Here is a 10,195-nt window from a genome sequence, read left to right on the forward strand (position 1 = left end):
CCTGCTTGAGTCTAAGGCAACCCTGGCCTGTCAAGCTCTATGACAGATGTTGTCAATTCCTCCTGCTTTTTCAGATCGGCTTCACCACAGACCCCCGAATGGCTCGCTCCTCACCATATCCCACGGACGTGGCCCGTGTGGTTAACGCACCCATCTTCCACGTGAATGCCGATGACCCAGAGGCGGTGATATATGTATGCAGTGTGGCAGCTGAGTGGAGGAACACCTTCAACAAAGATGTCGTTGTAGACCTGGTGGGTGTGCGGGGAGGGTGAAGGTGTGAATGGCCATCCCTGTCCTGCAGAGCAGGGCCGGGTAGGCAGCAGCATCTGCAGCAGTCAGGTCTGAGAGCACTTCTTGGACAAAAAGGAGCTGGTGATCCCCAGACCACTTGTGGCATATTCCCTGGTGGGTCGGTGTGCCCTGTGGGTCCAACCTACAGTGGTCACCTGCCTTGAGTAGGGCCTCAGCCTCCTTGCTGCTTCTGCAGGTTTGCTACCGCCGGCGTGGCCACAATGAGATGGACGAGCCCATGTTCACACAGCCTCTCATGTACAAGCAGATCCACAGGCAGGTGCCTGTGCTGAAGAAGTATGCAGATAAGCTCATTGCTCAGGGCATCGTCACCCTTCAGGAATTTGAGGTGAGCAGGGCACCTTGGATAGGCCTTGGATGGACCTCAGGGGTGGGAACGAGAGGAGCCAGTGTGACTGCTGGCCTCACCAGCCCAGTGATGAACTCTGGGATTTGAAGATGTTGCTGCAAAGCTTCTTGTTCCCATGGGCCCCTAGTTTTGCTCTGAGACTGCCTGGACGATGAGTTCTGTGGTGCAGGGATGCCCTACCTTAGCGAAGGGCCAGGGAAGGTTATCTTCCGGAGTTGGCCCAAGCTGGCTTGGTTACCTGCGGACCTGTAGTTCTTCATCTTCGGCGAGCTCTGAGAGCAGGGGCTGACCGGCCTTCCTGTGTCTCCCTAATACTTGCTGAATACTAGTTGCCCTGTGAACTTGAGACTTTGACCCCTGTCCCCTTCAGGCTAGTAGAGAGACAATTACAGAGGGTGGTGAAGGGGACCAGGGTTTCTGAATCTGTAGATCCAGCCTCTGGCTGCCCAGGACATCATGACCTCAATCCATCAAATCTCAGGAAGAAATTGCCAAGTATGACAGAATCTGTGAGGAGGCTTATGGAAGATCCAAGGACAAAAAGATCCTGGATATCAAACACTGGCTAGATTCTCCTTGGCCAGGTAAGTAAATAAGCAGTTGTGCTCTTGGTGTGATTTTCTGGGGCCATGAGCTCGCACCGCCCCTGGAGGCGTGGGAACTAAGACTAGAGCCGCCCAGGCAAAAGCAATCACTACCCCGCCCAGAGTGTCCTGGCTCTTCCTGAGACCAAGACGCTATTTGGGTGTCTTTTTTCATAGTGTTTTTAAATTTTTAGCAGTTTTATTGACATATAGTTGACATATCATACAACACATATTAAAATGTGTTGTGAAATCATCACCACACTCAGTTTGAGAACATCTTCTTCATTTGTGCCTTCTTTCTTTAGGTCAGGGAGAGCCAAGAGAGAGGGAGAGGCAGGATGCTTCCTAGAAAAATGGGGCTGAAATAGATAGGGGTAGAAGCAAGGGAAGGTACCCCACCACATCTTCCCTGCAGAATGTGCCCTTCTTGCTGGGCCCAGCCACCTTGATGCAATGGCTGGGATGGAGGTGACTGGTTCCGTGTCACCTCACATCCAGGGAATAACAGGCACCCCCGGCCAGAAAGAATAGTAGAGGTTCTAACTGCAGCAGTGCAGGGAAGATGAGAGCTAGGGCCCAGGTTTGGAGCCAAGTGTTGGGTGGGACTAAGAATCGGGTGGGTCCCTTGGTCCCAGAAGGAAATGCTGACCAGAGAAATCTGAGTACCCAGCCCCAGCTTGACAGTGAAGTCTGCCTGCAGGCTTTTTCAACATGGATGGAGAGCCTAAGAGCATGACGTGCCCAGCCACCGGCATTCCTGAGAACATGCTGACCCACATCGGTACTGTGGCCAGTTCTGTGCCCCTGGAGGGCTTCAGAATCCACCCAGGTAAGTCACTGCTCAGACAGCAGGCCCATATTCTCACCCTGCCATCCACAGGTCAGGCCAGCTCAGCTCAAAGCCCCTCATTTGCTTCTGTGGGGCCTGTGAACTAGTTCCTTTCAGGGTGGGTTGAGGGTTGGGCAGGTCCAGACACCACACTCCCAGCTGGGGCTTGGGGACTGGTTTTAAGTTGTATGCCCTGGATTTTCCAAACACCTCTGCTGGGGCATGCCTGAATTGGGGTGAAGGAAAGCAGGGAGGTGAGGGGGTCCCATGGAGGGACTGTAGGCCCTGGAATGCAGGCAAGATTCTGCAGGCAGGGTAGGTCGGGTGGGAGTATGGGGCTTGCCTATGGTGGGGAGCAATGACAGGCAGCCCTTCAAAGGTGCCTGCTCAAGTGGTGTGGTTGCTGGGATTCTAATTGCCTTGGCCAAAGTGGCTTTTGCTTGGGAAGTCTGGAGACTTTGGGTTCTTGGTGTCTCACTCCTAGGGAGAAAGATGAGACTGTGTGCTCCCATAAAGACTTAGTCTCAGAAACCCCATAGAGTAGTGCAGTTCTACTCTGCCTCACAGGATCACAAAGATACTATGATTCGGAACTGTCCAAAAGGCTGACGGTTCAAGTTCACCCAGAAGACCCTTTTAAGAAAGGCCTGGTGATCTGCTTTAAAGAAATCAACCACTGACAACTTTATGGAGCACATTTCTACTCTGACACTGAGATGGGTTTTGGGGAGGGAGAAACAACACAGTAACTTGTTAACAGAAAATTGTAGGGAAGGAAGAAGCAGGCGTGTTGATAGTGGGCCCCATTAGGGGTCCATAGTATGGACTAGAGGCTGGAATGAGGACGGCTCGGGGCGGGCACATGACACTGGTCTCTCCTGCCTGTCAGAACCCTGCTCGCTGGGGTGCCTGTGTCCATCTGCCCCTCCCCAGGGCCCTGTTGCTGCTGCCGACCAGGAGGATGGCCAGGCATTTGTGATCCTCAGTTTACACTTGCTTCCCACAGGTCTTTCTCGTATCCTGCGGGGTCGGGCAGACATGATCAAGAAGCAGATGGTGGACTGGGCACTGGCAGAGTATATGGCCTTCGGCTCCCTCCTAAAGGAGGGCATCCACGTCCGGCTGAGTGGGCAGGACGTGGAGAGAGGCACGTTCAGGTGAAGGCAGAGCCCTCGGGCCCTGGGCATACTGGGTCTCGTTATATTCTATGTGGAGGTGGGGGAACAGCTAAGAACCTAGAGCTGTACTTGTGGCCTCCCAGAGTTGACCCAAGGCCCTCGGGAGTGGGAATTATCTTTGCTCTTCCCTGACATCATTTGGGGAGTCAAAGGAGGGCCCAGGTGTGGCTGAGTCAAGTCATTAGAATGATGCTTGGTAGGACACGGCCCTGCCTTCTAGTGGGAAAAAGCTGACCATTTGGTCAAGGTGGTCACTGGTGATAACTACAGTCCTTTAAGGACCCCTGCATATTTTGAGTTTATACTGCTGTTAAGCGAGCTCTCTTGATGTTTGCAGTGGAGTTTTTTAATCCAAATGAAGGGCTTTATGTTGATCACTGTGCCCTACTACATTTCACCTAGATGTTTAGGTCCCGCCTCTGTCACTGCCCTGCCATCCAATAATAGTGTGTGGCATTCAGGCTTTGGCAACTTGCCCATCATACATGGTCACTGGCCCTGTCCTAACCAAGGTGGCAGGGCTCAGGGTTCAGCCAAGTGGCTTTTCCTGTTTGAACCCAGGAGGGGCAGAACTGATGAGGGCATTCTGGAGCTGGCAGATCATCGCTGCTCCTCAAAGCAGGGCGATTCTCATTGGGCCCTCTCTGTGCAAGGGCCTTGTGCTCAGGGAAATCTGTTTGCAAGGACCCTAGTCCACTGTCTGTGGCCCCTGACAGTGGAAAACAGGGTGCAGGCCCTCCACTGAGCCATGCAACTCAGAGGAGCAGATCGGGGCCCTGACTTTCCAATGCCTTCTTGGCATTTCCATCCTGTGGTGACTGGCCAGCTAGGACAGGGCTACCTTGCAGACTTGCTGTGGACCCCACCTCTCCTTCTGTCCATCCATTGTTCTTGCTCCAGCCACAGGCACCATGTTCTCCATGACCAGGACGTTGACCGGAGGACATGCGTGCCCATGAACCACCTCTGGCCTGACCAGGCACCCTACACCGTGTGCAACAGCTCCCTCTCGGAATATGGGGTCCTGGGTAGGTGACAATCCACCATGGGCCCTGAAAGGTCTAGGGCCAAGAGAAGGACTCAGTTCCCTAAGGTGGCCCAGCTGCATTGTTTTGACCATGGACTGGGCCTAGGGCTGAGAGGGAGTGGGTCAGGCCTGGGAGGAGTTCCAGGGGCCCTGGGTGGACCCAGGAGCTGGGCTAGCCTCACCTCCCCAGGTTTTCAGGGCTTCCTGGGCCTGAGGCCACCTGGGAAAGGATTCTTAGGGAGTAGGCTTGCTTGCCCGGATGGGGTTTGATGGATTCCAGACCAACCTCCTTTGGATACTGGCCAAGCAAATCATATAGAAAGTGCTCCTGAGTCCACAGGGGACAAGGGTCTTGTCCTTGTGTCTGTGAGATCCTGAGCTCACTGCCTTTGTCCTGCTTTGAGGTCATTTCCCTGTTTGGGGCTGCTTCCCAGACCAGGCCTCCTCTGCTCAACTGCTTCTCCCTCTCTGTCAGGGGTCCAGCCAGCTACCTTAGGAGTTTCCGTCCAAGTTAGAAGTTGCCAGACTGCTGGAGCTGTTCCTGTCCATTTCCCTCAGCTGCCCTGCACAAAACTTTAGGGTTCCTATTGTCAGACTGCCTTTGATCTCCCCAGTCTATTTTTAAATTAGGCTACTGCTCTAGACATGGCTGAGCCTGGACATGCATCGCATCAGGGTGACATCATTGGGCATCTTGAGAAATTATGACACGAGCTGCCAGGAGTCCCTGGGTGCTTCCTGGTCCATTGGGAACGGTGGGCAGGGTAGGGAGGGCACCACTTTGTGACAGTGTGTGGCAGGCTCTTGCTTGGTGTCTTCTTTTTAGGCTTTGAGCTCGGCTATGCCATGGCTAGTCCTAATGCCCTGGTCCTCTGGGAGGCTCAGTTTGGTGACTTCCACAACACAGCCCAGTGCATCATCGACCAGTTCATCAGCACTGGCCAAGCCAAGTGGGTGCGGCACAATGGCATCGTACTGCTGTTACCCCACGGCATGGAGGGCATGGTGAGGCCTCTCTGGGTGTGGGGGTGGCTCATGATCATAGTACCAGAAGCAACACTTTAAAAAATTCTATTTGTAATATGTTTTGGAGTCCCTGAATGGTACAAACCATCAACACACTCAACTGCTAATGGAAAAGTTGGAAGTTCAAGGTCATCATTAGTACCTTGGAAGAAAGGCCTGGTGAAGAACTTCCCCAAAAATCCATCACTGAGAACCTTTCGGAGTACAGATCTACTCTGATGCACATGGGGTCCCTGATTGTGTAATATATTGACTCTCAGTTCTTACAGAAAGTTGAAAGAGATACAGTGGCTGCTTTCCAGATAATGAAACTCAGGTATATCGAGGAAAGGTAGCTTTCTCAGGGTCATGAAGTTAGTAGCTGGATTTGAACTTCTGCTTTTTCTAGCCTTTTTAGCCATCTAGGGGGGTGACAAAGGATGTGTAGACTGGGACCACCCACGGAGGAATGAAGATAGAGAAGGGGACAATGAGCCACAGGGTGGGACTTCAGGCAGGGGTGATAGATGGGGCAGAGCTCTGTCAGCTGCAAAAATGGCAAGTGTAGGTGTAGGACAATTCAGCCACTTAACTGACCAGTTGACCCTGGCAAAGTACTGCCCAAACCTGGGCTCTTGACTGCGGTAGGTGTCTCTGAGGGTCTGCTTATCTTAAACCAGTTATCTGGTCAGCAAATCACATTTGTCATTATCTTTAGGTGGTTTGTTAAAAACCAGGTACTCACTGTTCTGAGTACTGCACATATCTGTCGGGTAGAGTCCTCCCAGGCCCAGAAGGCCAGAAGCATTACTTTCATGGTTGCCTGTGAGGAGAGTTAAGCACAGAGAGGTGAAGTGACTTGCCTAAGATCTCACAGCTATAAAGGTCAGCCTCGTAGGAGGTAGACCTTGAACTAAACTAGGTAAGGAAAATTGGTCTGGTGCATTTGGTGCCTGTGGTCTGGGGCCCTTGGGTGCCTGCACTGATGGAGGGAACTTCCCCTCTGCTCCATGAAATTCATGCCACACCCTCCTGGGTTCAGGCCACACACCCTCCGAGAGTGCTAGCCTCTTTTTCTTTCCGTCTCCCCGCAGAAGCCTGCCCAGATTTTTCCAGACACACCTACTGCTCCTACTCCCAGGCTCCCCACATGCTTAGGGTGTCTGTTCAGTGTGCAGACCCTGCTCCCCATCAGGCTGGCGTCTGGTGTGTATTTCAGGGCCCAGAGCACTCTTCGGCAAGGCCTGAGAGGTTTCTGCAGATGAGCAATGATGACTCAGATGCCTACCCCGTGAGTCCTGCCCTAAACCCTGCGGACAGGGACTAGTCCTGCTGGGCCCAGAGGGGTTGGGCTATGGGGGGTTGCAGGGGTGCTGTTCCCTAGCCTTACTCTGTTCCCTCAGGCATTCACTGAGGATTTCGAGGTGAGCCAGCTCTATGACTGCAACTGGATTGTGGTCAACTGCTCCACACCAGCCAGCTATTTCCACGTTCTACGCCGGCAGATCTTGCTGCCCTTTCGAAAACCTGTGAGTTGTCCTCCCTCTAATTGCAAGGACCAGAGGAGGTGGCCCTGGGGCCAGGCAGGGAGAGATGGCAGCTGGGTGTGTGCTTCCCTTCCAGCTGATCATCTTCACACCCAAATCTCTGCTGAGGCACCCAGACGCCAAGTCCAGCTTTGACCAGATGGTATCTGGTATGTGATTGGGGGAAGGGAGTAGCTCACTTTGGGGAGATCTCCAACTTGGTAACTGGTATCCCACAGCCTAACATTCTGCCATCCCTTCTGCCTGCAGCTGTGGCCATACAGTGGTTCCTAGCACAATCTATACCAGGTGCAAGGGTGGAAGTTGGTATGGTGACCAGCTAGCTCTGAGTGTTCATTTAAGCTGGACACTGGGCCAGAGGATAGACCTGGCCCTCTCAGAAGTCATCAGCAGTGCAGTTCAGGCAAGCCGAGAGGCAAGAAGCCTGGTGGAGCTCTGTTTAGTTTTTTTTACAGGACTCACTGAGAATCATTTATTCATTCATCTCTGTTCACTCGAGTCAAACGAATGCAACTGCCTCTTAAGATCCAGTGTCCCTCTAGGATCTCTCAGTCTCATTTACCTCAGGGTCATGGTCAGATGAAGTACATGATGTTGGAATTGAGAGTTGAAAGATGAGATGTAGATCAGTCAAGCCAAGCGGGAGCAGGTGTCCTTGAGACTCAGAGAGCAGAGCTACCTGGGAACATAGTCCATCAACACTGGGGCTGGACAGGGCATTCTCGGGAATTGGGTCTAGCCTATTTACACCAAAGTTCCTTGCTGGATGGACAGGGAAGAACTGTGGTTTGGGATTGGACCACCTGCCCTCATTTGGCCTTCATGTTCTCATGGAGTTTAGGAGGATCTATGAGCTTCTTTGGAGGTTTTTATTACATGACTGGCATAGCATCTGGCACTTGGCATGATCTCAGAAAGTTCCTGTTAATGTTTACACATAAAAATTGACAGCCTTTGAGATAGCGGCTTGTTGCAGAGGTCGAGGGAGGGAGGAATCTATAGCTGCCGCCCAAGGCATGCCGTCCTTTCTGTTAGGGATGTAAGGAGACTGGTGTGCTTCACGGGAGATGGATACGGTAGAGGGAACTGGTTTGGGGAGTAAAGGATAGGTGGTGATGTTGTCAGGTAAGGGCACGACCTCACCTATCTTCTTCCCAGTTCTCCCTGTCATTCCCCCACCATAACCTGAAACATTGGTGCTTCCCAAAATTGGCGTTTGCCTCAACCTGAGCTTTCACTTCTTTGCCAAGACATCTCAGGGTGTCGCCCTTCCCCTGATCCAGGGTGCCCACTGTAAATGCAAGTATAAAATGGGCTGGGGTGAGCCTGAAGATGCTGGTGTGGTGGGGATGTTCTGAGGGTCACCCAGCCCCTCTGGGTACTGGTGCATCTTTGGGTGCTGGCACGCTTCTGGATGCTATGACTCTGGGTGCTGATTTGTCTCGATACCAGTGCCCTCTTGGTATTGAAGCCCCTGCCCTGCCCTGTTGACCCACCAAGGGACCAGCTTCCAGCGAGTGATCCCTGAGGATGGGGCTGCAGTGCAGGCTCCGGAGCAGGTACGGCGCCTCATCTTCTGCACAGGCAAGGTGTACTATGATCTGGTGAAGGAGCGGAGCAGCCAGGGCTTGGAACGGCAAGTGGCCATCACACGCCTGGAACAGGTGCACCCTCACCCTTACCCAAGAGCGGCAGATACGGTCAAGTCCCAGCCCCTATTGCTGGGCAGCATGCACACAAGGCTGGGGCCAGGGTCATGGGGGTGGCTGGCTGTGACCCTGTGACTGTTCCTGTGGGGGACAAGCCTTGGGTATACCACATACCCCTTGACTGTTCCCCACCTTTCCCCCCACTTTTCCCAGATATCTCCATTCCCCTTTGACCTGATCAAGCAGGAGGCAGAGAAGTACCAAGGTGCAGAGCTGGTCTGGTGCCAGGAGGAGCACAAGAACATGGGCTACTACGACTACATCAGTCCACGCTTTATGACCATCCTGAGCCGCGCGCGGCCCATCTGGTACAGGACAGACCTAGTGTCACTACTCTCCCTCTGCCAGGCCTGCTCATTGTACCTAGAGCAGAGAGAGGCGTCATGTGTTCTGTTCAGTTTCTGCACACCCCCATTGCTCTATGGCCTGTAACTAACCACTGCCCTACCCTGCCACACATTTGAGTTGGGCCCATGGCTTTGCACTTAAGAGTTCAGTCACTGACAGATCAGTTTTCCTAGCCAGCATCAAGGCTGTTTAGTACCAACTCTATGGATAGCAAATATTTGTTTCCGTTCTGCATTCAGAAGAGTTGGAGAACCTTTCTCAAACCTACTTCTTATGGTTAGACCATTTACTTAGACTCTTGGAACCTCAGGCACTCACCTCTCAGGCAGAATGGGCGCAGAGGGGAGGTGCATGGCATGGAAAAGTACCACATGGTGCCTGGGAAGACAAGTGAGTAGAATGAGAAACACATGGTCCTCTTTATTGCCCTATGATCATCCTGGGAACTAGTGGCCTGGAGGAGACAGCTGCCTCTCCCCAGTCTTGTTGGTATGGGGGCAGGGATTCAGGCATCACAACTTCTTCGGGTAGATTCCCATCATGCGGTCTTGGGGTGGGTATGGGTAGGGGAATGCCAGTCTCAGCCCTCTCCTATCTTGTCTTCTTTCCCCAGGTATGTTGGCCGTGACCCAGCAGCTGCACCAGCTACCGGAAATAGGAATACTCACCTGGTGTCACTGAAGAAGTTTCTAGACACTGCTTTCAATCTTCAGGCCTTTGAGGGCCAGACCTTTTAGGGGTTGCGCAAGCCTGTTGTGGGGGTGGCTGGAGCTGAGGGGGCTGGGGCGGCATGGCTTCTCAGGCCCAGTGATCCAATGAAGTCACTCAGTGATTGAGACCTGAGAGCTGGTGTCCACGGCATGCCAACTTTGGCCTTTAGGTATGTTTCAGAATCTATTTTGACTGAGAAAACCAGAGTGGTCTGAGAGATAGCGTTTCAGTTCCAGAGTGTTCTCCAGCTACCGTGGTGTGTGTAAGTAATTGATGCTACATCGCTAGTTAATCTCTGTGAACAGAGCCACTTGGAAACCCATTTCTTTGGTCTCACTCATCCTGGAAGATTCACCTCTGTCTCCCCCTACCTTAGTTTATCTGTAGATTCAAAGGAATGCTTTCTTTTGTGCTCCTAGAACTAGAGATTTCAGCAATAACAGCCAGGTGACAGAAAACTGTGCTTGGATGATTTATATGTGCTGTTTGATGGGGTGTGTTTATAAGATATATCAGCTTCCATGTAAAACAGCCACAGCTCATGTGTACCAAAGTAGAAAACCAAATAACAGAGAAATAAACAATCCATA

The 10,195-nt window shown here is 52.4% G+C and overlaps 1 protein-coding gene across 3 annotated transcripts in view; it reads left to right on the forward strand.

Moving 5' to 3' along the window:
- Positions 1 to 9,631, forward strand: part of OGDHL (oxoglutarate dehydrogenase L) — a 36,924-nt gene extending 27,293 nt beyond the window's left edge. For 2 of the 3 annotated variants that reach the window (XM_075527917.1, XM_075527918.1), the window contains 13 exons: positions 75 to 254; positions 491 to 643; positions 1,146 to 1,248; positions 1,952 to 2,080; positions 3,087 to 3,237; positions 4,159 to 4,286; positions 5,112 to 5,290; positions 6,510 to 6,581; positions 6,694 to 6,819; positions 6,914 to 6,986; positions 8,338 to 8,501; positions 8,700 to 8,854; positions 9,508 to 9,631. In XM_075527917.1, coding sequence (XP_075384032.1) covers positions 75 to 254; positions 491 to 643; positions 1,146 to 1,248; positions 1,952 to 2,080; positions 3,087 to 3,237; positions 4,159 to 4,286; positions 5,112 to 5,290; positions 6,510 to 6,581; positions 6,694 to 6,819; positions 6,914 to 6,986; positions 8,338 to 8,501; positions 8,700 to 8,854; positions 9,508 to 9,631 — 1,737 coding nt within the window. The remainder of the gene's footprint in view (positions 1 to 74; positions 255 to 490; positions 644 to 1,145; positions 1,249 to 1,951; positions 2,081 to 3,086; positions 3,238 to 4,158; positions 4,287 to 5,111; positions 5,291 to 6,509; positions 6,582 to 6,693; positions 6,820 to 6,913; positions 6,987 to 8,337; positions 8,502 to 8,699; positions 8,855 to 9,507) is intronic. The other variant, XM_075527920.1, reaches the window with a different exon arrangement.
- Positions 9,632 to 10,195: the final 564 nt, after the last annotated feature.

This window comes from Tenrec ecaudatus, chromosome 12 (genome assembly GCF_050624435.1).
Source record: "Tenrec ecaudatus isolate mTenEca1 chromosome 12, mTenEca1.hap1, whole genome shotgun sequence".
NCBI lineage: Eukaryota > Metazoa > Chordata > Mammalia > Afrosoricida > Tenrecidae > Tenrec > Tenrec ecaudatus.